At 46.0% G+C, this 16,060-nt stretch overlaps 1 protein-coding gene across 1 annotated transcript in view; it reads left to right on the top strand.

Moving 5' to 3' along the window:
* LOC115464552 (zinc finger protein 836-like) overlaps positions 1 to 13,504 on the top strand; it is a 98,635-nt gene extending 85,131 nt beyond the window's left edge. The window contains exons 10-15 of the mRNA XM_030194918.1: positions 3,421 to 3,816; positions 4,166 to 4,334; positions 7,990 to 8,106; positions 8,887 to 9,003; positions 9,868 to 9,999; positions 11,184 to 13,504. Of these exons, the coding sequence (XP_030050778.1) occupies positions 3,421 to 3,816; positions 4,166 to 4,334; positions 7,990 to 8,106; positions 8,887 to 9,003; positions 9,868 to 9,999; positions 11,184 to 12,199 (1,947 nt within the window). The 3' untranslated portion in view covers positions 12,200 to 13,504. The remainder of the gene's footprint in view (positions 1 to 3,420; positions 3,817 to 4,165; positions 4,335 to 7,989; positions 8,107 to 8,886; positions 9,004 to 9,867; positions 10,000 to 11,183) is intronic.
* Positions 13,505 to 16,060: the final 2,556 nt, after the last annotated feature.

Below are 16,060 nucleotides of genomic sequence, written 5' to 3'. Positions count from 1 at the left end.
TCTAGTTTATTCAAGAGCCTCCTGTGGGGAACCGTGTCAAAAGCTTTGCTGAAATCTAAGTAGATTACATCCATAGCACGTCCTTGATTTAATTCTCCGGTCACCCAGTCAAAGAATTCAATGAGATTCGTTTGGCATGATTTCCTTTTGGTAAAACCATGTTGTCTCTGATCTTGCAACTTATTTGCTTCCAGGAAATTCACTATCCTTTCCTTCAGCATCGCTTCCATTACTTTTCCAATAATTGAAGTGAGGCTTACCGGCCTGTAGTTTCCAGCTTCTTCCCTATCACCACTTTTGTGAAGAGGGACCACCTCCGCCGTTCTCCAATCCCACGGAACCTCTCCCGTCTCCAAGGATTTATTAAACAAATCTTTAAGAGGACCCGCCAGAACCTCTCTGAGCTCCCTCAATATCCTAGGGTGGATCCCATCCGGTCCCACTGCTTTGTCCACCTTTAGATTTTTAAGTTGTTCATACGCACTCTCTTCCGTGAACGGTGCTATATCCACTCCATTCTCACATGTACTTTTGCCAGTCAATTGCGGTCCTGCTCCAGGATTTTCTTCTGTGAAAACAGAACAAAAGTATCTATTTAGCAAATTTGCTTTTTCTTCATCATTATCTATATAGCGGTTCTCAGCATCTTTCAGTCTCACAATTCCCTTTTTAGTCTTCCTCCTTTCACTAATATACCTGAAGAAAGTTTTGTCACCCCTCCTTACATTTCTAGCCATTTGTTCTTCCGCTTGTGCTTTCGCCAGACGTATCTCTCTCTTGGCTTCTTTCAGTTTCATCCGGTATTCCTCCCCGTGATCCTCTTCTTGAGTCTTTCTGTATTTCAGGAACGCCAACTCTTTAGCCTTTATTTTCTCAGCCACTTGTTTGGAGAACCATATTGGTTTCCTTTTTCTCTTGCTTTTATTTACTCTCTTTACATAAAGGTTTGTGGCCCTATTTATAGCTTCTTTCAGCTTGGACCACTGTCCTTCCACTTCTCATTCATCCTCCCATCCCATCAACTCCTTCCTCAGGTATTCCCCCATTTTACTAAAGTCAGCATGCTTGAAATCCAGGACTTTTGAGTGGCCGCCCTCCACTTCAGCCGTCATATCAAACCAAACCGTTTGATGGTCACTGCCGCCCAGGTGGGCACTCACTCGGACATTTGACACACTATCCCCATTTGTGAGCACCAGATCCAGCGTCGCTCCCTCCCTCGTGGGTTCCGTCACTATTTGTCTGAGCAGAGCACTTTGAAAAGCATCCACGATCTCTCTACTTTTTTCCGATTCCGCAGATGGAAGTCTGCCTCCAACATCAGGGCTTGGTCATGAACTTTATTGCTTAGACTGCGAGCATTTGTGGTCATCGCTTTCCATCTACATTTTCTGGTTTGTGTTTCAACATTTGTGATTTGGGGTTGTTTTTTGTCTTTGGGTACCTTCATATCTTTTTGTTTCACCTCCATTGCTTGTTCTTCCGTGTCAGTAGTCTTTGGGATTCAGGATTCTTGCTACTCTTTGTCCTTATCCCATTTTTGTCCTGTTTGTCCTAATTAGATTGTAAGCTCTGTTGAGCAGGGACTGTCTCTTCATGTTCAAGTGTACAGCACTGCGTACTTCTAATAGCGCTATAGAAATGGTAAGTAGTAGGAGTTAATTTGGCCATCTGTAGTGTATAGAACAGTGTAGAAAAATGAGCACAAATATTTAGTTGTATTGTTCTTGCAACTTTTACATTATTCTACTTCATAAATTTCATGAATGTTGCTTATATGTTTTATCTGACAATTACAATATATATATCTATATAAATAATTCTCACTCAGTAATTCTTAGCACCACTCACTGTCACTCCACCACTCCCTGCCCCTCACCCCTCACTGTCACTCACCCACCCCAGCCACGCCTCTTCCGCACATAATTTGCAAGGCGAACGTTCTAAATGAAGCTGCACTTCCGGAATGTGAGGCGGCATAAATCGGAATGTGTCCCCACGTGTCCGCCCCGCCCTCGCGTCGTGACGTCCCCATGACGTCCGAACACCATCGCCGCCCCACCCCGCCCTCGCGTCAACACGTTGAGGGCAGCTGAACATAGCACACACTACAAACGCCGCTGCGAACGCCGCTATGCAACCCCCTGCAAACATTGGCGCCCGCCCCGCCCTCGCGTTTACACATCGAGGGTGCGAGAGGACTTCCACAGCCTTCATCTGCGCCTCAGAGGACCACGATGGCGACAGCGAACAAAATGCAGCGGCGGAAGGTAAACAAGGTGGACTCCTTCCCCCACCACTTCAGACACAACAGATGACATGCTGAGCACGACTGACATCACTCCCCTTCACTCGCGCGCAGCCAGGCAAGGAACCAGGGAGGGCCCCCTGGCACAAAATCCTCTTCAACACATTAATTGCACAAAACAAATACCTTGCTAGCGCCCGTTTCATTGCTCTCAGAAACGGGCCTTTTTTTTACTAGTATATATATAAGAAAAATGAGCATGAAATACAGAGTTTATAACCTATTTCTCTACCAGCTACAATAATTTTAAGCTGTTTTACTGATACTCAAATTTTCATGCTATTTATATCTACATATGGGAAGCTTTCAAATAAAATTAAAAATCTGTTCAATTTCAAAAAAACTCTTTTGCCCTCCACCTTTTAATGCACTGCCTATCCAAGTGGAACACCTTTAGAGAGGATACAGATGGACCAGGCATAGGCAGTCCCTTATTTTTAATCTCTTGCTATCGTTTTCAATAACGTTTGCTATTGTTTTGGTTGAGCGCAAAAGGTGGCAAGCTCCGCCTACTGGCTTCAATCCATATAATGGACTAAACAGAACAGACTCATGCCGCGTCCTCTTCTCAATCTAACCTCCTTGCCCCGACCTCTTCACCCAACACGAATACCACTGCTTTGAGCATGCGCAGCAGTACTACAATAAGATTCCCCTGCAAGCAGCGCTTCCATTTTGCGCATGCGCAGTAGCATGTTCCCCGACATGCAGCGCTTCCGCAGAATGTGAGCATGCGCAGTTGGACAACTGTTGCTTGTGCGAGAGGGGCGGAAGGTGTTTAGAGTGTTCGTTGTGCTTTAGGTTATTTCTGCACCTAAAGGTTCTGAGCTCGGAGTCAGAGATTTGCAGATACTCCCCGACTGCTCCCACCCCCATAAAGGAAGAGAGAGGAATGCAAGAACTTTAATCTCCAGAGATCCAAAGATAGATGGAGAGGGGGAGAGACCCACTAGCAAAAGAGAAATCCACTAGGTAGACAGAAGGAGAGAGAGAGGATTCGAGACAGACCCAGAGAGAGAGAGACACGATATCTACGAGAAAAGATTCACAAAGAAAGAGAAGCAGAGGCACTGCAAGAGACAGACCCAGAAAAAGAGAGAGAGAAGTCATAGACAGAGAGGCACAAAGACCTACAAAGAGAAAGAGAGAGAGAATGGTGCAAGGGCTTTAGTTCTGTAGAAACTCAGAGGAAAAATCACACAAGCATATACACATATATGCAAAAGACCCAGATACAAGGACTCTGCCTACAGATCCAGCAAGGCGATGTGTGTGTGTGCATCACTATCCAACAGGCAGGCACAGAGAGATACCTAGGGATTCATAAAGAAACGGGGAAACATAAACATATCCATCCACACAAAAGAAAATACGGCCAGAGACACAGAAACTGTCCCTCTTTTCGCTGTAAAAGAAGTTGCATAGACCTGCACCTATATACCTGTGGGAACTACATAGCTACACACGCGCACACACATGCAGAAATGTTCAGGCAAGAATTTGAGAAGGTAAGAAATCTTTTAATATAAGTATTGGTTAATAATACTTTATAGTCCATGGAGTCTCTGTATCTGTACAGCAGGAGCCATCTGGGAGCCCAGTCTCTGCATTTATTACATACCAGGATCTCTGATGAGCCTGGTATCTATTTGCATTTATTATATAGCAGGCACAGAGTTCCTGTACTTATTCAATTTCAGGTGTGGTCAGTTCATATTTTAACCTTTAGGGTGAAGCAGGATGTGAGCAAGGAGGTTCAAGTAGTGGCTGCTGAGCTCATCCAGAGATGCTGGAGAGACATCACTCATGTAATGTAAAATGTGTGTGCATGCGATTAAGCCTCTATGTCCTTCCTAGGTTTCACATGGCAAAGCCTCTGAGAACTCCATGCTTCTACAGTTTTCAGTGACCTTCAGGGATGTGGCAGCCTATTTCTCAGAGGAGGAATGGGAGGTGTTGGAGGAGTGGCAGAAGGAACATTACAGGAACGTAATGAAGGAGATTCACACAGCTCTTCGTTCCCTGGGTAAATAATGTGATACAGTGCATAAGAATATGATTGTCCGCTGTCTCCAGCTGTTTGGAAACACTCAACTGTTTGAGGAGATGGTTAAGAATCAAAATGAACTTAGAACGAGAGGACATGAAATGAGATTGAAGGGAGGCAGACTCAAGAAAAATGTCAGGAAGTATTTTTTCACGGAGAGAGTGGTGGATGCTTGGAATGCCCTCCTGCGGAGGTGGTGGAAATGAAAACGGTAACGGAATTCAAACATGCGTGGGATAAACATAAAGGAATCCTGTTCAGAAGGAATGGATTCTCAGGAGCTTAGCCGAGATTGGGTGGCAGAGCCGGTGGTGGGAGGCGGGGCTGGTGGTTAGGAGGCGGGGATAGTGCTGGGCAGACTTATACGGTCTGTGCCAGAGCCGATGGTGGGAGGTGGGACTGGTGGTTGGGAGGCGGCGATAGTGCTGGGCAGACTTATACGGTCTGTGCCAGAGCCGGTGGTGGAAGGCGGGACTGGTGGTTGGGAGGCGCGGATAGTGCTGGGCAGACTTATACGGTCTGTGCCAGAGCCAGTGGTGGGAGGTGGGGCTGGTGGTTGGGAGGCTGGGATAGTGCTGGGCAGACTTATACGGTCTGTGCCCTGAAGAGGGCAAGTACAAATCAAGGTAGGGTATACACAAAAAGTAGCACATATGAGTTTATCTTGTTGGGGGGACTGGATGGACCTTGCAGGTCTTTTTCTGCCGTCATCTACTATGTTACTGTCCAGCTTATTTTTGAAAGTGATCGCCGGCCGTCTTCCGACATAAATCGGGAGATGGCCGGCGATCTCGGAAAAGTGGCGAAATCGGTATAATCGAAAGCTGCTTTTTTGACAGCATCGCCGCTTTCCCGTCGCCTCACTGGCGAACGTTCAAAGGGGCGTGTTGCCGGCGAAGCGAAAGAGGGACATGGGCGTGGCTACCAGATGGCCGGCTTTCGCGGATAATGGAAAAAAAAAGTGTCGTTAAGCAGTATTTCGCCAGGTTTACTTAGTCCTTTTATTTTCACAACCAAGCCTCAAAAAGGTGCCCCAACTGACCACATGACCACTGGAGGGAATGGGGGATGACCTCTCCGTACTCCCCCAGTGGTCACCAACCCCCTCCCACACGAAAAAAATAAAAACACTTTTTTGCCAGCCTGTATGTCAGCCTCAAATGTCATACAGCAGTATGCAAGTCCCTGGAGCAGTTTTTAATGGGTGCAGTGCACTTCAGGCAAGCAGACCCAGGTCCAACCCCCCACCACCTGTTACACTTGTGGTGCTAAGTGTTGAGCCCTCCAAACCCCCCCAAAACCCACTGTACCCACATGTAAGTGCCCCGCTTCACCCATAAGGGCTATGGTAATGGAGTAGAGGTGTGGGGAGTGGGTTTGGGGAGGATTTGGGGGACTCAGCACCCAAAGTAAGGGAGCTATGCACCTGGGAGGTTTTTTTTTGTATTTTTTAAACATTTTTAGAAGTGCCCCCTAGGGGTGCCCTGGCATGTCAGGGGGACCAGTGCACTAAAAATGCTGGCTCCTCCCACGACCAAATGCCTTGGATTTCGCCGGGTTCGGGATGGCCGGCATTTTTTCCATTATCGCTGAAAAAAAAACTGGCAATCTCAAACCCGGCGAACTCTGGCATTTGGCCGGGCTAAACCATATTATCGAAAAAAAAGATGGCCAGCCATTTTTTTCGATAATATGGTTCCGGCCAGCTGTTGCGCCGCCAAAGCGACGTTCGATTATGCCCCTCCATGTTATCTGTATAAAAACATTGCACTGCACAATGGCCATTTTAACATACCTTATGATTTAATTTCCAGCACTTATCCTTATGCCTTAATCTGTACTGCAGTAGGTCTTTCATAGTCCGTATATTTCTAGTCTTAGGAGGAAGGAGGATTAGGAGTGAAAGACTTCTATTGCCTTTTGCCTCCTGCTTTGTCAGCCTCACTAGAAAGGAACAGAAGGTTACTGCCATGAGTTTGCATAAGAAGCAACAAGATACTGGAGAAAGGAGATGGGTAGAAAAAACATGGGATAACTCAAATTTCTGTGCAGTGGAATTCTTACTTCTTTCCCAGGTTATTGTGAAACTTTTGGTTTAAGACGCAAAGTACAGTTTGAGGGGTAACGTCTAAAATTTGGACGCTCAGCTAGTATTCTACAGGGTTAGGCAAAAAAAGGAGCCCCCCCCCCCCCCAACGAGTTTCTTGCCATTTTCTCAGCAACCACCTTGAATTTCAATGAGAAATTTTTTGCACTTATTTAGTCATCATACTTATGTATTACTGTTAAACAACATTTAATTATCTTAAGTTATGTTGACGTTACTGATATTTTAGCATTACTACCTTGTGATTTTTGTGCATTTAAAATGATCAAGCTAAAACACAGTAAAATAACTTCATTGAAATGATACAGTTAACAGTATGTCAGAATTTTGCAGTCACTGTGAATGCTCAAAGTGTCCACCCCCAGTTTTAACACAAGCTATCAGTCACTTTGGGAAGTTCTTAACAGCCTTGTCGATCGGTCCCTTCATCTCCCAACACCTTGCCATTCCGAACTAAAATGCTTTTAAAGAAATTACCTGTAAATTATCATATTATCAAATACAAACGATTGAAATTCAAATTATTGTTGAGAAAAGTCTACGTTACTGTGACATCATTAACAGTAAGCTGGTACCCTGGTTTGTTTGCTTTTTCAAATAACAGTAGTTTGCGTGTTAACCTTTCGGAAGAAGCAGGATGTGAGTGCACAGCGGTTGCTGAGCTCATGCAAAGATGCATTTTTGAATGCGTGAAAATCGCTGGGTGGTCACGCTAAAAGGTCTGTAACATTGCCATGTTTAAAGACAATCTCATTCCACTTGCCACATACACGTGGATAGTAACAACAAATAAAGCTTTAAAATTTCATGTTGAAATTCCAAGTGGTTGCTGAGAAAACAGCAAAAACGTAGGGGGTTCTTTTTTTTTTTTTGGCGTCACCTTATAACATAGTAGATGATGGCAGATAAAGACCTGTTTGGTCCATCCAGTCTGCCGAAAAAGAGAAACCCATAGCGTAAGATATGATGTGATACTTCATATGTACACCTGATCTTCATTTGTCCTTGCCATTTTCAGTGCATAGACAGTAGAGGTCTGCCCGACACTGTCCTTGTTCTAAAACTTCCAAGGCTGTCACTGAAGCCCTTGAAAAGCCCATTCTTCCAACCAAATCTGTACACGCTAATTTTTCTCAGCGCGTGGCCATTCCCGCTGGAGCCCTTACCGCGACCTGTTCAGGTAATGTACCCCACACTATCCGATTAGCACAGGCATGCCTTCCGTGCACTGGGCAGGAAACTACCACAGGACGCTTGAACTTGTCCCGCGGTACGGCCTACCACGCCTTAGTAAAAGGGGCCCCCAAGTATGCTCATGTGCAAATCTGCTGAATTACTGTTATCTCCTGTATATAGAATGACCCCTTTTGAGTGTTTTTGATGTGGGGACATGAATGGGTTCAGCTAGGAACGGTTGTTATGTGCCGTACTCCCCTCCAATTTTATTAATACAACTGTTCAAGAGGGAGCAGCTAGCATAGAAGTGATCCTGCTTTCTGAGTTCCTTCTTCTTCTCTGCCCTGGCAGGGTATACTATCGTGAACCCCAGTGTCTTGGTGAGGATCCAGAAGGGGCAGGATCCGGCTCCTGGGGGCCAGCACCAGGCAGATGGGATGTTTGTGAGCCACAAAGATGTTACCGCAGGTGAGAAGCAGGCCTGGGATCTTGCGGCCTAGGGTGGAGAAGGGCAAATGATTTTTCCTTCCTGCTGCAGAAATGGAAGGGAGGGAGGGGAAGGGATGTTGAATATGCCGAAACAGAGTTCAGCCATCTCTGAGGTGATCAGGCCAAGCCAGTCATATGCGGACACATGGGTTGGTCTTGAGCAAAAATCTCTCCCTCCCTCATCCCTGCCGCTGTTAACTCCCAAGAGCTGAATCCTCTTGAACAAAGACCATCCTGACCCCTCTGCTTTGTTTCTGCCTCTGAGGCTTTCTTTTATCTTGTGTCTTACATAAGTATTGCCGTAATGGGACAGACCAAAGGTCCTTCAAGCCCAGCATCCTGTTTCCAACAGTGGCCAATCCAGGTCACAAATACCTGGCAAGATACATTTTACGCTGCTTATCCCGGAAATAAGCAGTGGATTTTCCCCAAGTCCATTTAATAATGGTCTATGGACTTTTCCTTTAGGAAGCCGTCCAAACCCTTTTTAAACCCCGCTAAGCTAACCACCTTTACCACATTCTCTGGCAACGAATTCCAGAGTTTAATTACATGTCTTTGTTAAGCCTAGCCCATGCAAAAAGAGAAGGAGTTTGTAGCTTTCACTTTCTTGAGGATCAGAGCAATCCCTGTAGATTTAAACTTTAGTGAATGTAACCCCCATCCTGGGGACACAACGTCTACAAAAAAAAAAGTTGGGGAAAGCTTTTTTGTTTCTTTATTTGCCCATATTCTTTTGTTGGTTGTTTTTTTGTGCAGGGGATGGTATGGTGAAGCCAGACGTTTTCTTCAGAGTGAATTCGAAAGGGACAGTGTGTACACATGGAAAGCAAGACCTGCTGGGAGGGGAGGACAGGAACAAGCGCAACAGCACTCGTGAGTATAATCAGGTTACATCTTTGGAGCCTGGGGCATACTGGTACCAGGGACGAGCACCCAGAAATGTATTGTGTGCGTGGTTTGCAATTGTATAATTATGGTACAGCCAGAGACCCCCCCACTGGAATGGTGGCGGGCCCAGTCATAGAGCTCAGGCCATTACAGACCTTGGCTGAGTCAGAATTCTCAACACAATGAATGCTATAAGCACATGGGACTAGATTCTCTTTATGGCACCAAAATAATTTCCACCTAGGCGTATTCTGTAAATCGCGCCTAAATTTAGGCGCAGTTCAGAGAATACGCCTAGAGGGTTTATAGACTTTAGCGAGATGTGTGTCTAAATTCAGATTAATGCCACGTAGTGTTGATAATTGCTTGTTAAGCGCTGTTATCAGCGCTGATTGGCTTGTTAAGGTAATTAAATTTGGATTTGCGCACTCCAGTTTTGGTCACGCTGTATAGAATCCAGGGGAGAGTTTGCACTGTTTTCCCGATTGCTACGCACATGTGCATACCAGTCGTGAACAGGCGTGTGCACATTCTTTAAGAAGAACATTCATTTGAAATGACTGCCCTTCCTTGCTCTGTTTGTCTGTATGAGGCTCAGATTCATTCTTCAGCTGTCCATGCTGTATTCTTGCTTCCTTCAGTTGTTTGTGCTGTATTTGTGCTTCCCATACACAAGTGCGATGTTTGCATAGGCTTCCAATGGTAACACTGAAAAAGACTGGTGCAAACGAATTAATTTACTCTACCTGTCTCCCAAATCATTGCAGAATGATGCTGGAACTGTAACCGGGTCTGCACTCCTCATTGACGATCTTGAATGTGCTCGTGTTTTCTTCCTGACACCAACAGGTTATCCCGTGTATGATCCTGAGCTTGCCCTGTGGATAAAGCAGGAGGAAGAAGAGGAGGAGGAGGTGGTGGTGGTGGGTGAAGTGACGGCGGCAGCACGCTCCGGCGATGAGGGAAAGACGGAGAGCCCAGGTAAGTGTCCCACACCCAGCCGTGTCATGCTAGAGCCCCACACTCCGATTGTGTCATTCTATTTGGAAGTATCCGATCTAATGAGATAAACTATGCTAAGGGGGCCAGACTCGGGATGAACAGTTACTGGCTATTGTTGCAGACAAGATGTTGACAGACCTTGGTCTGATTCAGCGTGGCTTTTAACAACATAGAATCGCCGTACTCGGTCATAAGTACATAGTACATAAGTATTGCCATACTGGGACAGACCAAAGGTCCATCAAGCCTAGCATCCTGTTTCCAACAGTAGCCAATCCATGTCACAAATACCTGGCAAGATTCCAAAAAAGTACAAAACGCGTTATACCACTTATCCCATAAATAGTGGATTTTCCCCAAGTCCAATTTAATAATGGTCTATAGACTTTTCCTTTAGGAAGCCATTCAAACCTTTTTTTAAACTCTGCTAAGCTACAACCTTTACCACATTCTCTGGCAACAAATTCCAGAGTTTAATTACACGTCATACTAAAGATCCATCTAGCCTGGTATCCTGTTTCCAGCAGTGACTAATTCAGGTCACAGGTAACCTGGCAGGAGCCCCTAAAATAGCAAAATTACAAGCCGGTTACCCCCAGTGATGAGCAGTGCCTTCTTACATCCAGGTACACTAACTGTTTTAGGACATCCTTCAGCAATGAGTTTCAAAGCATAACTATGCATTGAGTGGAAAAAAACAAATTGTCCTATTAATTTTTCCAGTATTGCCATGTAACTTCATTCACTGCCCCCTAGTCTTTGAACATTTTGAAAGAGTTAACAGTTGATTTTTATGTTTACCCATTCCAGTCCATTCAGGATTTATATAGACCTCTATCATATCCCCCTCAGCCGTCTCTTCTCCAAGCTGAAGAGCCCTAACCTCTTGAGGCTTTTGTCATATGACTCCTTTCATCCCTTTAATCAGGTTGGTCGCCCTTCTCTGTACCTTTCTAATTCCGCTATAACTTATTTATTTATTTATTTGTGACATTTATATCCCACATTATCCCAAACAAGTTTGAGTTCAATGTGGCTTATGCTCTGAATCCTGTTTGCATGTGGAACAGGTAAAAATCAATAATGATTCCTTCCTTTTAATAATTTTATCTCCGATAGCAGCTTGTTCTCTGAGTATTAAAGTAGTTGTTCTTTTCATTTAGCAGGTGACCCTTCTGGAAGGTACAAGAGAGCGGGAAGGTACAAGAGAGCGGGAGAAGAACCCGGCGTGCAGTGGAGCTCGCCTTCATCGGGAGGTGAACTGCAGCCTGCGCGCGGTGCAACCACAGCGGCAGTGGCGACGTTGGAGCTGCAGCCGTCGGCCTACCGCTGTACTGAGTGTGAGACGACCTTCCCAGACCCCTCGGCACTCATCGATCACCTAAGCATGCACGCGGCAGAGAAGCCCTTTGCCTGCGGCGAGTGCGGCAAGAGTTTCATCCGCAAGCAGCTGCTGACTCGACACCAGCACATCCATACAGGGGAGCGGCCGCATGCCTGCCTGGACTGCGGCAAATGCTTTCGTCTCCGCCAGATTCTGGTACGTCACCAGCGTGTGCACACCGGGGAGAGGCCCTACGGCTGCACCGAATGCGGGAAGAGCTTCAGTCAGCGCTCACATCTGCTGTCCCACCAGCGGACACACACGGGGGCTCGACCGTACCGCTGCAACGAATGCAGCAAGAGCTTTTGTAACAGCTCCAACCTGCTGAAGCACCAGAGGACTCATACCCCCCGCTGTGGACCCTATGAATGCACTCAGTGCGAACAGACTTTCAGCCACCGGGTGTCCCTCATCCTACACCACCGGAGTCACGCCGGAGCCTGGCCCCACAAATGTTCCGAGTGTGAGAAGAGCTTCAGCCGCCGGGACTCACTGCTCCAGCACCAGAAGCTGCATTCGGGGGAACGGCCCTTCTTGTGTACCGTATGCGGAAAGAACTTTGGCCACAATGCCCAGCTTCTCCGCCACCAGAAGATCCACACAGGGGTGAAGCCTTACATCTGCTCTGTGTGCGGCAAAGGCTTCAGCCAGAGTTCCTCCCTCGTTAAGCACCTGCGCACCCACACCGGGGAGCGGCCTTATGGCTGTGATGAGTGCGGGAAGCGCTTCAGCGATAGCTCCAACCTCGTCCGTCACCAGAGAACACATACTGGGGAGAGGAAGGTGCTGAAGTAGGTACCTTGGAACCTGATGGCTTCAAGAGAAAAAACTATTGTGAGCATCATCCAGTGAACAAGAAGAGGTCTTTTCCAGACAATCTGGGAGATTGGCATGCCCTGGGAGCAGGCTTGTGGCTGTCATGGGGCATTCGTAAAAATGCCAGGTTAATGCAGGGCCTCTAAAGCTTCAAGAACTAGAGTAATTCAATAGGAGATTTGGGTGGGTGTGTGCGTGTATGTGTGTGTTTTGAGGTCTTGTAACCTACTGAATTTTAGAACAGCCAGCTGAGTTCCTGGTGCTGCTACCAGAGGCACTCCCAACTCGTTCGAATGTCAGAGGAGATGCTAAGTCAGCTGTGAGTGGAGAAACTGAGCACCCTTACTGTAGAGAAGCGTGACTGATATTTATTGAATCAGTGTTCATTCGATGGTACTACTTGCAATGACCACGGAGCCAAGAAGATGGAAACATATGTCAGATTACTCCCTGAAGCTGGGGAGGGACTCCAGATATCCAAAGGGACCTTCCCCTTCCCCCATCCGTTTTTCTCCCCTTCTGCAGGGAACTTGTCTGATGGCTCATGAATGATTTCTGGGGTGAAAGACGGAGCAACAAAGGAATGGAACAAACCGAATTGGATATGTTGGTCTCACTTCATTAAGGGTTTATGGCATTATCTTCCCAATCAGCTCAAATTTGTCACTTCAGCCTCTATCTGAACTACTTTACCCATGCAGAGAACAGCTGTTGAAGCCGAGACCTTTGTAGGAAGGCGTAGTGTACTTCCATGTCCTCGTCCTTCCCTGAAGACGGGTTCCAGGGGTCGGAGGAATGTACTTTTTAAACACCCAAAAGCCAGAGCTGCGTTTTATCACGTTGCCAGATCCTATGACAGAGGGTGCCACTTTCTTGACCGTGCCTCATGAGCAGAGAGGGCTTATGAAATTCCATTTTGAATTGCATGTCTGGGCAGAAGTTTGTTCTGTTCATTCCTTAGCATCCATACCAAGCCAGCCCAGAACTTGTGGATTATGCCCGTCAACCAGCAGATGGAGACAGAGAAGCAAAATAGTTCTGTGTGTTTTGCCCCTTAAGGGCGTTGTGCAGCCTTAGAATGCTCAGTATTTCTCCGTCGTCATTGGATGAATGATGATTAATCATGCAGCTTCTGGATTTGAATCTGGAGTAGCACCTGAGCCAGTTGGAGAACTGAGTTTCAGTTGAGCTAGGGGTACCTTTTAAACTTAAATTGTGCTTGTTGGCGGTGCATACAAGCAGTTGCTATAGCCCTACTACTACTACTTATCGTTTCTAAAGCGCTACTAGACGTACGCAGCGCTGTACATTTGAACATGAAGAGACAGTCCCTGCTCAAAAGAGCTTACAATCTAATTTGGACAGACAGACAGAACAAACAAGAGATAAGGGAATATTAAAGTGAGGATGATAAAATAAGGGTTCTGAACAAAGTGAATAAGGGTTAGGAGTTAAAAGCAGCATCAAAAAGGTGGGCTTTTAGCTTAGATTTGAAGAAAGCCAGAGATGGAGCTTGACGTACCGGCTCAGGAAGTCTATTCCAGGCATATGGTGCAGCAAGGTAAAAGGAACAGAGTCTGGAGTTAGCAGTGGAGGAGAAGGGTGCAGATAAGAGAGATTTACCCAGTGAACGGAGTTCCCGGGGAGGAATGTAGGGAAAGATGAGAGTGGAGAGGTACTGAGGAGCTGCAGAGTGAATGCACTTATAGGTCAATAAGAGGAGTTTGAACTGTATGCGGAAACGGATAGGAAGCCAGTGAAGTGACTTGAGGAGAGGGCTAATATGAGCATAACGACACTGGCGGAATATTAGTCGTGCAGCAGAAGTTTGAACAGATTGAAGAGGAGAGAGATGGCTAAGTGGGAGACCTGTAAGAAGCAAGTTGCAATAGTCTAAGCGAGAGGTGATAAGAGTGTGGATGAGGGTTCTGCTAGTGTGCTCAGAAAGGAAAGGGCGAATTTTGCTGATATTATAGAGAAAGAAACGACAGGTTTTAGCAGTCTGCTGAATATGTGCAGAGAAGGAGAGGGAGGAGTCGAAGATGACCCCAAGCTTACGAGCTGATGAGACAGGAAGGATGAGAGTGTTATCCACAGAAATAGAGAATGGGGGAGGAGGAGAGGTTGGTTTAGAGGGAAAGATGAGAAGCTCAGTCTTGGCCATGTTTATTTTCAGATGGCGCTGAGACATCCAGGCAGCAATGTCAGACAGGCAGGCTGATACTTTGGCCTGGATTCCTGCTGAGATTTCTAGTGTGGAGAGGTAGATCTGGGAGTCATCAGCGTAAAGATGATACTGAAAACCATGGGATGAGATCAGAGTACCAAGGGAAGAAGTATAGATACATAGTAACATAGTAGATGACGGCAGAAAAAGACCTGCATGGTCCATCCAGTCTGCCCAACAAGATAAACTCATATGTGTATAGATGGAGAAGAGAAGAGGTCCCAGGACAGATCCCTGAGGTACACCAACTGACAGTGGGATAGAAGTAGAGGAGGATCCACTAGAGTATATGCTAAAGGTACGCTGGGAGAGATAAGAAGAAAACCAGGAAAGAACAGAGCCCTGAAATCCAAGTGAGGACAGCATATCAAGGAGTAGGCTGTGATCAGCAGTGTCAAAAGCAGCAGATAGATCGAGAAGGATGAGTATAGAATAGAGACCTTTGGATCTGGCCAGGAACAGATCATTGGAGACTTTAGCAAGTGCTGTTTCAGTTGAATGAAGGGGGCAAAAGCCAGATTGAAGTGGATCAAGAATAGCTTGAGATGAAAGAAAGTCAAGGCAACGGCGGTGAACAAGCACGTTCAAGTATCTTGGATAGGAAAGGGAAGAGGGAGATGGGGCAATAGTTGGAAGGACAGGTAGGGTCCAATGAAGTTTTTTTAAGGAGTGGTGTGACTACGGCATGTTTGAAGGCATCAGGAACATTCGCAGTGGACAAGACCACAGCGAGAACATAAGATGTGCCACGTTTGGTCAGACCAAAGGTTCGTAAGGCCCAACATTCTGTCTCCCACAGTGGTCACTAGGACTCGACCAGCTGATCCCAAAGAATAAATCCCTTTCTTGCTGCTCAGTCCCAGGGATTAGCAGTGGCTTCCCCAAGGCTTCCTGGCTAAGAATTAATTATAGGTCTCTCTAGGAATTTGTCTAAACCCTGTTATGTTAGATGCGACACATTCCACGGCTTGATTATTCATTGAGTGAAAACCCAAAAATACTTGTTTTAAATCTGTTGTTGATTTCATGACATAATATCTCCTAGTCTTGGTACTATTTGAAGGATTAAATATAAACATTCCATATTTACCCGTTCCATTCCACTCATGATTTTAGAAACCTTGGTTATGTCCCCTTTGAGTGTTCTCCAAGGTGGAGCCCTGATCTTTCTTCATAAGTGAGCTGTTCCATCCCTTTTAGCTTTGTTTTTTTAGTTTATTTATATCTTTTTTTACATGGGGAGACCAGAACTGCGGGCAGTACTCAAGGTGCTATCGTATGGATCTCTGCAGAGGCATTTTAGTATTCCTTTCTAAATAAATCCTGAGTCTACTTGTGTTTGACTACTGCTTCACACTGAGCTGAGGATTTCAGTGAATTGCCTGTGGTGACTTCTCATACAAAACCTTGCATTCTGCAAATATAGGGACGCCTTGCTGTGAGCCAAGGGAGGTAACTGGTGCTGTTTGTTCCTGTTCCATTCTGGCAGCAGTGCCCTCAGTCTTAATTCCCTAGATAGGCACTGCTAGCAAGGATCTCATTAATCCCCGGCAGCCAAAAAAATCAATATACATTGATGGGTCACCCATATAGGGCAAGCAGCACATGGTCTG

Source organism: Microcaecilia unicolor, chromosome 3 (genome assembly GCF_901765095.1).
Source record: "Microcaecilia unicolor chromosome 3, aMicUni1.1, whole genome shotgun sequence".
In the NCBI taxonomy this organism is placed as follows: domain Eukaryota; kingdom Metazoa; phylum Chordata; class Amphibia; order Gymnophiona; family Siphonopidae; genus Microcaecilia; species Microcaecilia unicolor.
Note: the sequence above shows the minus strand (reverse complement) of the source record. Positions and strands in the feature narration are given on the sequence as shown.